The 18,097-nt window shown below is 35.1% G+C and overlaps 1 protein-coding gene and 1 pseudogene across 3 annotated transcripts; one reads left to right on the top strand and one right to left on the bottom strand.

Annotated features, from left to right (window-relative positions):
* Positions 1-303: 303 nt before the first annotated feature.
* Positions 304-14,635, bottom strand: LOC127091256 (cysteine-rich receptor-like protein kinase 10). 3 transcript variants are annotated; one of them, XM_051029839.1, is made up of 7 exons: positions 13,658-14,635; positions 13,427-13,549; positions 1,789-1,931; positions 1,478-1,688; positions 1,125-1,362; positions 893-1,043; positions 304-750 (listed from the first exon to the last, which is right to left on the bottom strand). In XM_051029839.1, exons 1-7 carry the CDS (start codon positions 14,469-14,471, stop codon positions 442-444), a joined length of 1,989 nt encoding a protein of 662 aa, XP_050885796.1. In that variant the 5' UTR covers positions 14,472-14,635; the 3' UTR covers positions 304-441. The 3 variants fall into 3 exon arrangements, with proteins under 3 accessions (XP_050885796.1, XP_050885797.1, XP_050885798.1); XM_051029840.1 differs by having other exon boundaries at positions 1,789-1,928; XM_051029841.1 differs by lacking the exons at positions 13,427-13,549; positions 13,658-14,635 and adding an exon at positions 4,042-4,243.
* A 2,847-nt stretch (positions 14,636-17,482) lies between these two features.
* LOC127093636 (triphosphate tunnel metalloenzyme 3-like) lies at positions 17,483-18,097 on the top strand (annotated as a pseudogene).

Here is an 18,097-nt window from a genome sequence, read left to right as displayed (position 1 = left end):
CAAAATTGGGGTCTTACAAAATCCTTTTTGAATAAGTGAATAGTAAAGCAAGTTTAACCAATTCTTCTTCTTCTTCTTCACTCTTTTCTTTCTTTCATAAATCTAAATTGAGTTTTTTGTTTTTTTCTTTCAAAAAACTCAATCTTTATCTCATATTTTTGATTTATTCTAACAACATCAATTCACAACAGATAACATGATTAAAAATAAGTCAGATAAATTGTACTATGAGATTTATATTTAATACAAATTGAAGTTAGTTTCTATCACAACTCAAAAAATATACATTTGATTTACTTAAACAAGATAACCAACATTTAGATATATCCATAATTCCTATATATAAACAACATTTTATTGTTTAAAATACTTAAATTTATTTATTATAATGAACTATGTATTGTTATAATCATTGTCGTTGAACCATGATTAAATTTTCAATTAGCGAGGATATAACTCTGTAATTGAAGTTTCATTGACAGATTCTTGAATTGAACTATGACCCCATGATTTAATATCTTGAAAGTTTCGAACATCCATATGAAATGCAGGCTCCAAAGGTATTGGAAGAGTGATAGAATGACTATTAAGCATTACTACAACAGAAGCCATTGTTGGCCTGCTTGCTACATTCTCTTGAACACAAAGTAATCCAATATGGATGCATCTCATTATTTCATTTCGTGAATCATTATTTAATGTGGGATCTATGATATTTGTTGCCACCCCCTCCTTCCAATTTCTCCATGCCTGCACAAATTTTCCCAAATAAAAATATCATACTAAGTTAGATATAATTCTAATTTTAAACTAATCTAAACTTGCATAAAATATTCTAATTCCATACTTAAAATGGATTAAAAGATATAATGAGATGAAAAATATAACTTACAAAGCTAGAGAGATACTCTATATTCTCCCCATCACGAATGCCACTATTTTTTATACCACTTACAATTTCCAGAATCAATATACCAAAACTGAACACATCTGATTTTACTGAAAATTGTCCATGCATTGCATATTCAGGAGCCATATATCCACTGCGAAATAATATGTATATGTAAAGTCAACTAAGATAATTATTTTACATTCATAATAAGATACTACTTTTAAAAACTTACTAGGTTCCCACAATTTTGTTTGTGTTTTCCTGTGTTTGGTCCTCGCCAAATAGTCTCGCCATTCCAAAATCAGCTATCTTTGGATTCATTTCTTCATCTAAGAGAATGTTACTTGCTTTGAGATCACGATGAATAATACGTAGTCGGGAATCTTCATGGAGATAAAGAATTCCTCGAGCAATACCTAAAATGATTTTGTAGCGTATTTCCCAATATAATTGTGCTCTCTTAGCTTGATCTGCAAATAGCATACTCAACCATTTTAAATATTGTTACATTGTAATTAGTAATCTTAGTATCCAATCACAACTGAAGTAAGAGATATTATCCACTTCAATAGATATAAAACTTACCAAAAATGAAAGAGTCGAGACTTTTATTATGTACAAACTCATACACAAGTACTCTTTCTCTTCCTTCGAGACAGAATCCGAGTAGTCTAACTAAATTACGGTGTTGAAGCTTAGCCACTAAAAGCACCTCATTTTTAAATTCGGAATCGCCTTGTCCAGAATCCCTTGACAACCTTTTGGCTGCAATTTCTTGTCCACTGGAAAGCCTTCCCTGAAAGTTTATTTCATTTAGGAATGATACATTCTCAAATCAAGTAGTAAAGTATATTATATTTTAATTAATGAGTTGGTTTTCAATCATATTATTTTACTTTGTAAACGACCCCGAATCCTCCTTCTCCAAGTTTATTGGAAACAAAGAAGTCATTTGTAGCATTTGATATAGTGTTGAAGTTGAATTGTAGTGGCTCAAATATTTCAATTTTGTCGTCTTGATATTCTTCTTCTTTGACTTCTACAACAAAATGGGTAAAAATAAATTACCATATGTGAGTGGAAATTAATTCATGTTTAGACAATAAAAATAAAAAATCATACACAAAATTGTTAGACCGAACACAAAAGACAATAAAAATAAAGCTCTAAAGAAAAATAAAGAATCTAAAACACCAAGGAAACAAGAGTCACTTAGATCATATCTAATCAAATAAGAAGATGGATCCATTATCCATTCATATTAAGAGTATTGGTGAGGATGGCAAAAAAAAACCACTTTTAAGATGACAATCTATCAAACTTATCAAAGAAAATAGCCTCATTTTGAAACATCCAATCATTTCACACCACCACATTTCAAATAAGGTTAAATGTTTCTTAAGCTGAGAATCATCTCAACTTGAAGAGAAAACAAGGAAAATGTAAAAAAAAATAGTTCGTTAATATACCTAAACTCATAACCACGTGAAAATAGAATATAAAACATGAAAAGAGAGCTTGCGTGTGGAAAATAAGTAATCTAATGAATTTTATGACTAACCACAAAAAATACAATTCAACCCTGATGAATGATGAACAACCCTTTGATGTAGCAAATTAACATGAGTAAAAACACTTTCTAACAATACTAGATAAGAGAAGATAATGTTCTTAGATGGGTTAACCTTTTTAAAAATTATGTAAGGATACTAATCCCGTCACTCAAAAGTTTTTGAGATCTTGGAGAGCTAGTTGTTAAGTCATGAGGAGGACCATAAATATTGGGTCAAAAGCAACACACAAGTGAGAGAGACACCACATATTCACACAAAATCTTGAGGTGATAGATGTATGAGTTCTCTCACTTATAAATGCTCAAGTCTCCATATTTTCAACAAATGTGGGACTATTACCCACACTACTCACACTTGTTACATTCTCAACACTCCCCCTCAAGTGTGAGTCCACAATGCTCCCCCTCAAGTGGAAGCTCTTCTTACTTCCACAAACTCTTCTACCGCACTAAACGTTTCTTACTCACCACCCTTGTGGCGCCGTTAACACTATGCAACTGAACGTTTCTTACTCACCACCCTTGTGGCGCCATTGACACTATTCAACGGAACGTTCCTTACTCACCATCCTTGTGGCGCCGTTGACTTTCGATACAAGTGAGTTGGTCCCTTTATTCTAACCAAACGCTCATCATATCATTTGTTAGGTCATGAGGATGAATAATAACATCGGGATAAGAGCAATACACAAGTGAGAGAGACACCACATATTCACTTAAAACCTTAAGGTGATAGGTGTGTGGATTTTCCCACATATAAATGCTCAAGTCTTCACATTTATAATCAATGCGGGACTCCATTACTCACACTTGCTACATTCTCAACACTAACTTCCAATGCCTTATACAATGAGCTAACGTAATACAACCCATTTGGATCAAGCATCCAAGACTTGTTGGCCATGGATTCCAGTACATCCCCACTTAATCCTAAACTTGTTGCCCACTTGATCACCATATTCTTAATCATGCATGACATGGGTTTCAATCCCACTTCTAATGATGTTTACGATTAGAATCATCTCAATCACTTAAGAAACCATTATTAACTTAAATTAGAGTTTAGAATATGAAAATTGGGGTTTTAGGCACATTCTGACTTCATGAATCAAATCATGATTTTCCTTGATTCGAATCACACCAACCAATCCTGATTCGAATCACACAAACCAATCCTGATTCGAATCAAAATATGCAATGATTCAAATCACACCACATCCTTATTTGAATCACATTGCTAGAATTCTAAAAAACACCATTTGACCCAACTAGAACATCCCTGGTTCGAATTAAAATATCCTTGACTCGAAACAGTCTAAAACCCAGAAAAAAGACATTTCCTCACCTAAAACTCATCCCTATCCTAACATGATCATTCTAAACCATTATCTATCATCCATACATGTTCATACCAGCCATTAACATAGAAAATCATAGATATTCCATATCATAACTAACCAAATGACCCTAAATCCTAGCATGCATTTATCATATCATTCTTTTAGATCATATACTACCACATGGTAGGTTATATACATTGATATTATAACCATCACCTAAGGAAGGGGAAACCCACCTCTCTTAAAATTGATGATGATGATGATGATGGTGAGAATGAAAAGCCTCTTTTCTCCTTTCGCCACAAGTATTATCAATTTCCATGCTCCATTTGATCTTAATATCCCTTGGGCTAAGCTTTGAGGGTGAAAATGCTTCATCAACCAATGGGTTGATCTTGCATGAAGAAAGGGATGAAAGTTAAAAAGGTAATAAACTACAATTTAAGAGAAGATAGGTTAGAGAGAGACTTGATTTGATGTGTGTGATAACTTCTTTCTCTTACCTCTTTTCATCTCTCTTACATGTGATATTCTTAAAGATGACAAGTGTAGAGGACAATTCTAAATTTTTATTATAAGTGATAAATATATATATAATTACAATTGCATTGCCAAGACCAATGACCATTTTTCCCTTGCTAACCCATTAAACCCCAATTGCTTTAATAAGTGGATTAGTTGTTTCATAATCATTTCAATTCTATTGAGTCCTCACTTGAATTAGTATTACCGTGTGAATTCATCAAAATGACCTTGGTAGTAAAATAACTATTTTACCCTTAAGTGTTTAAATTCTTTAATTGATAAACGAGGAATCCAAAACAACAGTTTGCCCAAGATATTACAATCTCCCTCTAAAAAAATTTGTCCTCGAAATTATCGTTTGACTTACATCTCCAGCCAAATGTACTAGCTCTCTATAGTTAATTTTGTATCGTTTCTTCGTCAACTTAAGTCTTCTCAACTTGATTTTCAAACTCACGGCTAGCTTCACCTAGAAGTTTTCGAGTGATAACGATTTTCTCTATGCATGAAGGCGAAAAGACTAGCATTTATCACCATCTTTCCTTAAAATTCTTCTTCCAACTCCTCTTTCAAGCTTAACACGGTGTAAATACCTGAAATTCTAAGCTGAAATGCCTTTAAATAAACAAAAATTCTCGCCTCTGCGTTTCCACGTTCTTATACTTGGTGCTCTTTCATACTAGGTACTTCATCATGATTTTCATACCATTTTATAAATTAACCACTGGCTAGTTTTGTCGGATAAACTCCATCCACACTTGGTGCATAGGAGTTTTTAATGCTAAAACACACTTCACGATGTTCCCGACATGTATTACTTCCATGTCGGCATTTTTCCTAACTCAAACTCAATATTGAAATTTCCATTACTCGCAAGCCAATAGCAACTTAATACCCTAGTTCCTCACTCTTCGGCCGCTTCTTTATCTATTGGATAATGATCAAATACCTGAGTCCTACAATTCCAAAGTTCACCTTATCCAACTTTACTGATTGCTAAAGAATCCTAAGTTGATGACTTGATCTTTCTCAATCACAAGAATTCCTTTACTTTTCCTATTGCACTTATTCCTCTAGGTTCTGAATTCTACCTTTTCCCATTTGTATGCCCACCTAGTTTCATGAATGTACTACATTTGATTCCGGCTTAGCAACTGATATTTTTTTCACTTTGTGGCGCATTGTCGTACAATTATGGGTGTACTCGCGTTATTGGTACATTATCTCTTAAACCACTCTCTGATATTTAGATAGAGTCCAACATTCAGGTCAATCTTGACCCCACAATTCCCACCTGAATCATCATTAATTGATCATGCTTGTCCAGTTGACTTCTTAACTTCATTGGTACAAATACCATCATCCCATAATGACTTTTCTTACCTGTTTGGTGAAGAAATTCTAACCTGGGTCATACAATTTCTAAATAGAACCTTAAGCATACTCAACCAACTTAAATTGACTCCTCCATTGGAAATGCACAGTTCTAGGGTGCTTGAAGTCGAAAGTTCCTAATGTGGAAATTTCCTTGAATAGTTACCGCACATACAACACATTCGTTGATGCAGGTCACACGAGTCCGTTCAAATAACCTCATGTCGACCACACAACCCCATATTTGTATTGTCTCGGGAACTACCCCACTCACTGAGGGTTAAACCAACACCTTTTCTTCTTTAGATAAAGAATGGGTTGGCAGTATTTGTTGCCCATTAGCGTCCTATTATCCCTATATAAGGTTTCAACTATACATCCGGGTCTACGGTCGAGACCATGTATCTCAACACGCCCATCTCCTAAATGCATTTAAATTTCCACCAACCATTATGTGAAGGAATCTCTCCTTAATATTTCCACTTTGAGAACGTTGTAACCCTATCCAACTAAGAAATCCTCTAGCCTCTTCCGATGACGGGACCTCCTTGTCATCCACCAATTGGTCGTCGCAGACCTCCTTAAACAAGTCCATTGCCTCAGATCCAACCCATGGTGGAGGAAGGTTATATGCTCATTCACCCGCTTAAAATACTAATGGGAGGTTTTCACTCATTCATCCTTAAGGATGGGCAACTCTCGCTCAAGTTTCTCTATAGAATTAAGGGGTCCCCACAAGAGACCTTTAATATTTTTTCTGAGGTTGCGAGAGCTCATGAAAGGGGAGGCGAGCTATGGTAAACTTAATGGCATCAAATGCAGTATCACTCCACAAAGAAGATTAGGGGGAGAATCATCCTTTGTTAGGAATGCCCCTCATCCGCCTTACCTTCTCTAGGAATTGTCATCTGACCATCCTTGGAACTTGAGAAGGACCCTTGCCTTGTTTTTGGATCTTAGGTGGGAGGGAAGTGTCAAGGGAGTGGTCATCGGCATGCCTGTTTACCTCTCTTGTCATTAGGCCACCTAGGCAGCTCTTAGGGTTATTTCTCAATTGTCTTGAACCTACTTCCTAGCCATGTGCTTCTTTCTTTTGGTCAGAGGAATTTTAGACATTTTCTATATAGGAAAGGCACAAGAAAAAGATAAGTGTTGTAATGAATAAAATCTCAAAATAAGGATCTCCTTGACTGACCATAAACTCGCTCAAGTACTTGTCAATACCATTATCTTCTCCCTGATTTAGAGTGATTATGACCCGAGAACTTATGACTTTAGAGTCACTCATCACTTGAAACACATGTTACTCAACGAAGGTAAGTTAAATAAATTTGACGCCAGTGATGATCTTTAGATCTTTTGTCCACGACAATGAGAAGCGAGGGGCGTCATTCGCCCTAATCGTGAACATATAGGCACAATCTCTCCTCTAACCATGATGAACTGGCCCTTCTAATTTTGTAGATTTTTGAGTGGGGCTTGAACAAATTTCTTCCTGATAAGGCATGCAAGGTCACCTAAGCACTTTTGGTGCTGATTTTGGTACCGTAACAGGAGAAAAATACCTTAGCGGTAGGGAAGACTTCCAATCGCTGGCTTATAATTTTGAATTCCCTAATCACGCTCCAAACATTGTGTGTAATCTGAGAACGAGGGACACTTGTAATTGCTAAAAACTCAGCTTTAAACAACATGAATGGTATTAAAACCCCTAAATCATTAATGATAGGGAGGTGTAAATAGAAATAAGGGTTATGCAAGCCATCTAGGGAGGCAAAACACAACTCTAAAGTCACATCATCTTTGTGTCCAGTATTGGAAAGTCTAATTTTCCATCGAAAAGCAGTGATTCTCTCCTCACTACAGTATAGAGACATGAAGTCTTTGGCATTGACACATTTAGAATTTGTATGCACCTTTGATTCTAGATAAAAAATAGGAGGAGCATGAGAATCACTATCAGAACGGTCAGGGCTCTCATGACTCTCATGGGTCTAAATTCACGACGGTATTGCACATCCATTCCTTAATGTTTTAAGACCTTAACAGTCACCATTAAGAGAAACATGAATGAAATAATGGTAAAATAATACATGTAAACAAAGTTAAAAACTTGTATCTAAAAGAACTACAAATGGGTGCACTGTTTGCTTGTAGAGCTCCTAAGAAAATATATGAAAACTTAGGAGATGAAAATACACAAAAAGTTTAATGAAGAAATTTGAAATCATTTTATAGGAATGGGAAGTCCAATCTTGGGGGTAATAAACAACCTCCCACAAGGCATCCCATTAGTTGAAAAAGATTCCCTATGTTAGTGACATATGTGCCTAATTAAGGCCAAATTGACTTCCCAAGACTAAATCATCATTGATCGAATTAAATGTCGCACATGCTCTTCACCTCAACTGACGTTTGGGGATTTCCCTCATATATGACGTTTAAGGATTCACCTCATTGACATTTGGAGGTTTGTCACATGCTTGAGGGACTCGCCCCACACTTGAGATACTCACCTAGATAAGAAGGGGAAAGCAAACTAAATCATTCCACTCTTTACAATCCCTCGTGCTTTAGGGATTGTGTATTGATATATTCGTAAAAGACCCATAATAGGCGACATAAAAGGTTGACTAAGAGAAGTCGACATAGCATGTCACACACACAAGCTTCCTAGCAACCCATTTATTAGAGAATCGTCTATCATTTGGTTATGCCGCCCATTTTCCATATTGCTTGCATTTTTGTTAAAACATGGAGGTGGCATGTACCAGTTCATAACGATATGGGATATGGAGTCAGATGGAGGTAGCAACATTCCCCCAAGAAACAGGGGAAATAACTACCGTCTTTCCACACTATTGAAAATGGAAAATGGAAAATCTATGTTTTGGGGATATGAGACCTAAGCATGTGAGGTTCTTATAAATACATCAAACTCGAGGTTGAAGAGGACATTATTCTCATTATGCAAAACACCACATACAGAGTTTCTCACCATTCCACTGTAAGCTTGCTCTAACACCATAACAACCCTAAAACCCTCTGACAATCCTACTCTGTAAGGGGTTGCCATGTGTTGTACTTTTAGCAAGTACGATACCTAACTCCCAAACTACCTACAAACTTTAATTTATACACATTTGACCAACTCGCATAAGCTAACAATAAGATTTCAAGTCTTAAGTATAACCTTCATAAAAGAAAGATAAAAAATTAAAATATTAATTAGGACAGAGCTCAGGAGAACCGACTTTCCTTCAAGGTAGTTATATTAATTACTCCAAGACCCAACCCAACCACTAAGAGACTTCACAAGAATCCCAAGTCATAAATATATATGTATTAACCCTTATAAATAGTTTGAGATACATAAAAGGCTATAAATCCACCTTACAATTCTGGAAAATCTATGAAACCCTTAGAAAATCCTCATTTATATTAAGACCTATAATATTATTCTTAGAGAAGTTGGCACACGAATTAGAAGTGAGTTGACCTCGTAGAAGAACCCTTTAAAGGGAATAAGAATGACCCCTTATGAAATGACTATTATCCAAATATTACAAATGATAAATGACCAAAAATTAACCCTAGTAAGAACTGTTGGAACAAAGGGTTTTCAAAAAAGGACGAGAGAAGAAGAATAAGAGAGAAAAGAGATAGAAATTGAATTTGTAGAAATTTATGATTTATATTGAGTGAAGTTGTTATTTACATCATATTATGCCCTTTATATAGGCAACTAAAATCCAGACCCAAAATTATACAAATTGACCCAAGTTCAAAATATACAAGTTATATTTTAGCTTCGACATAATAGCTCAAAATATACAAGTTATATTTTGGTGATGACGACATTTTTTTCAAATATAAGTTTAGTGTTTGATGGTGAATGCATTGATCACATATTAGCATGCAGTTAAATAAGGGAGACAGTGAAGGCAGCAGAGGCAAGTGTACTCATCACACAAAGAATCTGCAAAGACAAGACAATGTAATGCAAATAACCTACAGGATTCCATGCAGAGACAAGACAATGCAAAGCATGCGCCTGCATGATTCTTTTCCCTAATAAGCCAAAGCATTTGCCTGCAAAGATGCTTCTGCCATAATAATCCAAAGCAGACGCCTTTACCAATAACGCATAAAGCAAGCCATGCACCACATGCATTAGTGCCACTTCCTTGCATGCTAAAAAGTAAGGCATGCGCCTTTAGCCCGTGGCACCTACTACCATGCATGTCTAATTACATGCATGTGCCCTTAGCCTTGGCGCCTACCCCATTCTTCATATGCATGCACCCTTAGCCTTGCCTTTACTCCCATGTTTCACATGCTGCATTCACATGTTGCCTATCTCATCTATAAATATTGCAGCAACTCACAATACTCTACATCTACAACACTCAATATTTGTAACACTCAATATTTGTAACACCCAATACCTACAACAATCAACCTATGCAACACTCAACCTCTGCAACACTCAATCTCTCTGCCAAGATCAATCTCTCTGCAACATTATGTCTCTATTGACTATGGGTGATGAACATCGATGAACAATCGATAATATTACGACATTTGTATGTTATCACTTATCCTTATTCTTATTACTTCTTCTTACTTATTTCTTACTTATGTTTCTATTGTTTATTACTTCTTCTTACTTATTTCTTACTTATATTTTATTAGGATCCAAAGAGACTTCGATGTTATGTACATGAATATGTACCACACGATCTTTTGGTAGAACCATATATTCGAGGATGTGGTTTTGGTAATCTACTCAACATAGTCTCATACTCGGTTGACTACAAATTTATTCTTTCTTTGTTAGAGAGATAGAGACCCGAGACTCACACATTTCACATTCCTTTCGGTGAGTGTGCCATCACACTTGAGGACGTCTACATGTTGTTAGGTCTATGTATCGACGGTAAGACCGTAAATGGTAGAGTTAACCAAGATAACTCTATATGCAATGAATTATTAGGTGCCCCTTTATGTGAAGACACAACTACGGGAGAGACTTCTGGTCAAGCTAGGGGTCACGGTATTAACTTAAAATATCTTAAACAATATTACGCAAGTATAACATTAAGCGGAAAATCTACCGAGTATGAAAAGATAATTAAAGCGCAATGTTATATTATGATTATATTTGGTAATTTTTTACTTCCTGAAAGTACTGGTAATACGGTAAATATTATGTATTTGCCGTTGTTATAAAACATAAATAAGGTAAGCACATATAGTTGGGGTTTAGCAGTTTTGTCCCATCTATATAATGTGTTGTGTAAAAATACCAAAAAAAAATACTTGTACATTTTATTCATGCGCCTATTTACTACAAGCATGTGGTTGATCAAGAATTCAGTCACTCGCCTCGGTAAACGAGAAGCCATTCGTACTTACCTTTGCAACAAAGTAAGTTTAAAATTTTACCATCTAATTTATTAGACTTTATATTACAACTAACTGTAAATAATATTTTTCAAATCTTTTCGATCTAGGTGGTGAGTTAAAGGGATGAACTACAACAGGTGTCTGAAATACGTTGTATTAGTCTATCACAATCTATTAGACCACATTGGACCAGACGATATAATACTACTACACAACTCTACATTTAATTTAAAAAAAAATCCAACTACATATCATCTAATCATGTCATATTCTTGTACAGTTTATCTGGAGGTCATATTTGGGTCTTGATCATCAGGTTAACCATGATGATAATGTAGTTTGGACAACAAAAACACCAATTGTCTGGTTCACTACCGTGGAGATGCACTAGAGTGACCGTGTAAAACTGCAGTTCGGCATGCAACAACAAAATCCAGAACCTCTGACGTGTTTGGGAGATTGACATCAACAAAGAGTCGATGACCAATGGGATTATTTTGACTGGATAGACTTTGCCAAAGAGATATGTCGGCATTGGAGGAATCGATGGTAACACATCTTAAACGAACCAATCATACAGAGTGCTAGACCAACTCAACATTATATGGCATGGTTTAGTTTGGTTACAACGCCATAATTTGTGTCTGAGCCAAGGTATTTGATTGGTCCACGCCAACGAGCTTCGTCATCATACGCCCAACAACAAATGTTTGTCCAAGAACAATGTCAACCCACCCAAACCCGACGATCAACCTCACACCATTACCCTACCATATACACCCAACAACCAAACACCCAACTTCACAACCAATTCATGTCACACACCCAAACTCAAAATCAAGAATCAAACCTTAACCACCAACAACCATACGCAGCCACCACAACATTCTATAGCCTAGATGATTCATACGATTCAGCGTCATGCCATCGTAGCCCCCACCAATTAACACCCAAACATCCTATCGCCACAACACCCAACCATTGTTTGACTTTAGTACACCCTAGGAACCATTGTTTCGTTTCCAAAATGATTCAATGTCTCAATTCGGACAACCATACTGTCCATAATAAACCCAACCACAACAACTCAACTACGACAACATGGGCACCGAACTCAATTACGGAAGTGTCGTTGACGACAACCCCCCAACTATTGGGGACAAATGATGACAAATTTATCAAATATTGTTGGACCTTCCACCGGACCTTAACACCAGCCACCATTGGATCATGTCAGCACTCAAAGACCTCAAATACCTCCGAAAAATCGTGGGAGACCTCGAAGACATGCTAACGCATCTGGATGTGGAACAAGGAGGCGTTTCAATCGGGCGAGTCATTGAATTTCTTGTCAACTTTATGTATTTTTACTTTATAATATAATATAATTTTAAATTTCAGTATTTAATTTAATCAATCATAATTATAAAATTTAAAATTTTTAAAAAATAAAAATGGAATGTGCATATGCCACATGCATTGGTGCATACACTATGTAGTGTATGCATGCGCCAATGCATGTGACATCAAGGCATGCATGCGCCAATGCATATGACGTCTACATTCATTGACTTTGCAAACATGTGTTAAGGCTAAGAGTGTCTCCTTTGAAAGTTAATAGGATGCGTCAGTTCAACTGACGCATCAGTATGAAAAAATTATTATTTTGATAATTTTTTTTAAAATTAATTATTTTGAAATTTAAATTAAAAAAATTTGAAAAGAATAGTATCTTTTCAAAAAGAAGTCTTCTAAAGTCTAAGGACTATCTTCGTTTTAAAATCATTATTCTTTAAGATTTTTATACATAAATTATGAGAAAAAATTATACTATTTTAAAATATTATACTTTTATTAAATTAGTCTTATTAATATATAGAAAATGGTATAAATAATAATAATTAAATAATATATTTTCAAATCATTATTATAAACAAATAAAAAATAATTTATTAATTAAATAATATATCTGATCATTATTATATATCAGATACATCAATTCTTTAATTTATCTATAAAAAAAATGTGTTGGTTAAGATAATGACTAATGACTAGAGGATGCAATTAAAAAATTACTCATCATTTCTACGTGAGAAATTCATCCTCTGAAATAAAAAATCCCCCACCCCCCACACAAAAAAAAAACTAATGGTAGAAGAACCAGCATGACTTCCTTTGTTTTCCTCGTTTTGTGATTAATAATAATAAAATTGGAGTTATTTGCATTATTTAATGTGCAATTGGAAAAATTCAAAGTTTTGCATTCATCACAAAATCATCTATAACAATATTTAATATAATCACATAACTTACCTTCAAACTTTTTCTTTGACTTCCTTTTTTTAAAATAGATGCATAGAAAAATGAAGACCAAAGCAACAATTGCAACCGGTACCGCCACAGCGATGCCAATTGTTGTACTCTTATTGCTTTTTCCTGCACAAACCAAATCTTAACGTGTGACGTTCCATATTCACTAAAAACTTAAGATAATAAAAATATTAACAAGTTCATAATTCATGTAATAAGATTTAGTGTTATTACCGGTGGTGTTAGGCGGAGGAGATGGCGGTGGTGGAGGTGGTGATGCTCGAGGTTCGTAAAAAAGATAAGACGTTTCAAATCTCATGTTACAACTAGGCCTAACAACCCTTCCACCAATCTTACCTTTACAACAACCTGGAATTTGTTGAAGATTCTCAACCAAACATGAATTGCAATCATTTTCAGACAAATCAGGTGTACACTGAACCAAACCATATATAACCTCGTACCTAGGACCAGGTAAACTTCCAGCGGCATATTTAGTCCTAGAATCACCTTTCACAGCTCTACTTGTTAAATTATCCAACAAACTTGTAACAACTTCATTAGACAAATTAACATCAACCGAATCATTCAAGTTATTTGAATAAAACATAGGAACATCTTCCATGACACCTAATATTAACCGGTCGGAGTAACGCAACATGCATCTTTCATCTTCTGACCAAAAAATTGCTTCTCTTTGATTTGGACAAATACTTGTGAGATTTGTTCTTGAGCCGCTGAGGCATCGGCGACAATCATTCGGTAAAAGATCTCCTCGACAGAGTCCAATTGAATAGACTCTGTTGTTGTTTTCGCCGAAAGAAAAATTGTAGAAACCGTAGTTGATGTCTGTGTTGGAAGTGAGGGTGGTTAAAAGTGTGTTGAGGTTTTTATGATAGGTGCTATTGGTTGTGAAGTTAGCTTTGTTGTTGCTTTGATCACAAAAGTAGTGGTAATTGTTTATTTCGTCGTATACAGCTTTGGTTTGATATGTGAATATTATGATTAGGAAGATTTGGAGATAGCAAAGTAAGGAAGGAGTACTCATATTGGAATAAAGGACTAGAGTTTTTGTTGTTCTTGTTTGTAGTTATGGTGAAGGGAATGAAGATTGAAAACTTTGCAATATGAATAAGGTTCTATGTGGTAGGTGTATAAGTAAAGGGGTGATAAAGGCATAGTAGTAAAGAAGTTATCTTCGAAATTATTATATTTTAGAAAACTATCCTTAATACTTTTTAATTGTTTCATTGACAAAACAAAATTTATTAATTGGGATTTTCATAAGTTCAATGTAATCATTTCTTTACTAAGAATAGTAATCGTGCTTTGCACGAGTTTGCTTTTATTTTATTTTATTTATTTATAACTATGTTTATAAAAGTATAAAGTAAATTATTATTTTTTTGGACAAATATATAATATTATTAGAAATAAAAAATATAAATTGATATAGAATGGACATTTTTATTTTGTGATATATCTAAAAGACAAATTCGAGTACATTAATCTCTCAGAAATATTCGGTGGCGAGGTGTACCTAAAAACATTCTAATGATCAATTCAGAGACAACAGAGACAACGTAAGTGTGAGAGTTAAATCTAGAATAATGTGTATTTGAAACTTTATTGTCCTTTATCTTTTAGGGTAATGTTAACTTGTGTCCTAGGGGCACAAGATAAGACACCCACTTATAGAAAGTTTGTATTGAAAAAATTAATTACAAAATTAATTTTATACATTTACTAAAATCAATGCACAATTTTCAACACAAAATTACTTTTTTTAATTATTATCATGTGTCCCTAGGACACAAGTTAACATTACCCTATCTTTTATAACTATTTCTTAGGTTTTGAGACCTTATATAACTATTTCTTAGGTTTTGAGACCCTATGACATTCTTCGGAGGAAATATGTCTCATGAGAAAGATGTCAACAAATTGTATGGCCTTGGAAGCTAACGACCCGTGATATCTATGCGGCCTTGATCGAATGTATCTTTAGGGCAAATGTATCTTTTAGACCACATCTATCAGCTAGTTTTAGGTGCCCAAGATCATAACAATAGCCCCATAAGCTTTGTCTATAATTTTATTCATATTAGGTCGACCCTTTTGTAAAAAATTGCAATAATTAAAGCCTATGAGAAGCTCTAATACGTGCCATCGATGTCAGATGCTTATACTTGAATATTTTCCTTGAAAATATATTTTGGATTAAATCAAACTTTGTATTCACTATTGCCATGGTTGCTTCCAAGATGTGATGAGACTTGTTAAGTCTTTTGGCTTTCCTTCTTATTGGCATATGGGCCATAACTCTAAAGGATGATAACATATAATGAGGCGCGACATGATCAACTACATGGGAATCATAATTATCATTATGACCCTAACTTGAAACGAGGTTGCCTTTTTGGTCACGTGGAATTCGGGATTTGGTTTATCGATAGCCTCGTGGATTTCTTGATTGCGAGTCATTAGATCTTTGACCTCATTGTATTCATCGTTTTTCGCATGTGGAGGTGTCTCCCCCTTTAAGTTGACGCACTTTAGTTAAATAAGGAAACAAAACCTTTTAGGTGGTGACGTCCTACGTATATTCTGACCCCGTTTGCTTTATCTTTTACTGAATCTTCACGAATAATGTGAACATTGTCAGGCATTAAGTCGTATAAGCTTATTCCTCTTCTCACAAGATTTACATAGACTATTTGGGTTGCCCATTCTCTTTGTTTGACAAATAAAGTATTTGTGACCTTTGTGTGACACCCTATCATCTTCATGCTAACTGGTGGGCCTTCATCAAAGCCTTATAGATCATATCCCAACATTTAGAACAACTACTGCATATGCCTTCATTCTTCAACATATACTCCCTGATGGGATGCAACCAACTCCAAAGGCACGCAAAGACTATTCTCCTTCAATAAGGCCTCTAGGGATCTTTGAAGTATTCACTAACTCACTTTTGAACTTTATATTTAGGTACATCGTAGTTCGACCCCTAACTCATACGACCGATAAGAAAGTGTGTGGTATTGATTCCAAGGATACTCCTAACGTCCTTATGCCATGTTGCCATCCATGTTTTCCCTGTTGGTGGAGTCTTAAACATTTATAGAAGGCTCGAAAAGATATGTTGTAGGATGGTGCAACCTTGGATACGGATGAAAAGGGGTGTCTGTCTCAGGTCTGGGATTTTGTCCATTGTTTTGAAAAATCTACCTATACATATAAGAATTTTGGAAGGTAAAGATCATGGATTGATTTATTGACACTCGAACCCTAGTGTTGTTTCCTTGTTTAGAGGATGCCTTTGAATTGTTAGATTTTTCTTGTGACTTGAGATTTGTTTTTTATGTAACTCATTTTCCTTACTAAGTCTTTCTTTTAATGTACATAAAATATGTCACAGTTAAATGTCTACAAGCAATTCAAAATTGAGAGGGATTATGTCAGTACCCAATCAAAAATAAAAAGGAAAAAAAGTAATAAAAAAATAAAGTAAAATAAAATAAAATTAAGGGTTAATACCTATTCTCCCTCTGTCATATGGGTCATTTTCGAAAAAACTCCTATAAAAAAAGTTTGATGAATTCCCCCAACATTTGAAGATTCTCTCATTGTTTACCCTTCGTCAGACCAACTTATCAAAAAAGCTGATGTGACATTGCTTTTTTTATAGTTTTTTCGTTTAATCTAATTTTCACATGTGTATTTCAATCTGTTAGATGCCATAAATGCCCCCAAGTAAAAACAAAACCAAAAGGTGTGTTGAAAATTAAACTCATGTATAATCAAAGTGAGATCAAAGTGAAGATCGAAGACAAGGAAGAACTTGAAGAAGCTTGTCGTCCTAACACAACCATCACCATCGCCAACACCACCACAACCACCATTGGGGCTGCTACTCTCCTTCATCATTTCGATCATGCAGAAGATCCATATTCCAAAGCGAATCCTATTGGCCTCTAATCCTAATCGCTTCCTAATCTTCTCTCTCTCTCTCTCTCTCTCTCTCTCTCTCTCTCTCTCTCTCTACCCCTATCTGAAATGAAAGTCGAAGTGAAGCTTTGTCTCGCAAACGCAGAATCTCATCACCATGTCACCACCTTTCTCTCTCCCTTCCACATCATAACTCATCGCCAACACAACCTCTTCTTCGACAGTGCTGCATCTAAACACTTTTCTCATCGCGCTGCTCTTCGTTTCCGATTCTATGGTAACAACGAATAATGTGTTGTTTCTCTCAAAATAAAAGTGGTTCTTGTCGATGGTATGAGTCGCGTTGAAGAAGATGAAGAGGATTTGGATCCAAAGGTTGGTTGTGATTGTGTTGTTAAACCGGTCAAGCTGGGTTTACTGATGTCCAGGATTCTTAAAAGGGTGAAGGAGGAATTTCAGGTGGTGGGTGAAAATGGGTTTTTAAAGTTGGGAGGTTTTTGGAACGTGAGTAATGTTTATGATTGGAAAGGTTTGAAATTGGAAGTGGATGAGACTGGTTTTGATTTTGGAACTTTGTATGAGATTGAGTGTGAGAATGTTGATCCTGAAGAAGATAAACACATTCTCGAGGAATTCTTGTGGAGTTATACTTTTTCAGTTGATCATTTAAGAATTGAGATTGTAAGATTTACATATGTTGTTATTCAGATGAGTTTGTGTTAG

Source organism: Lathyrus oleraceus, chromosome 6, assembly GCF_024323335.1.
Source record: "Lathyrus oleraceus cultivar Zhongwan6 chromosome 6, CAAS_Psat_ZW6_1.0, whole genome shotgun sequence".
NCBI classification, from domain to species: domain Eukaryota; kingdom Viridiplantae; phylum Streptophyta; class Magnoliopsida; order Fabales; family Fabaceae; genus Lathyrus; species Lathyrus oleraceus.
This window is presented reverse-complemented; position numbering and strand designations above follow the sequence as displayed.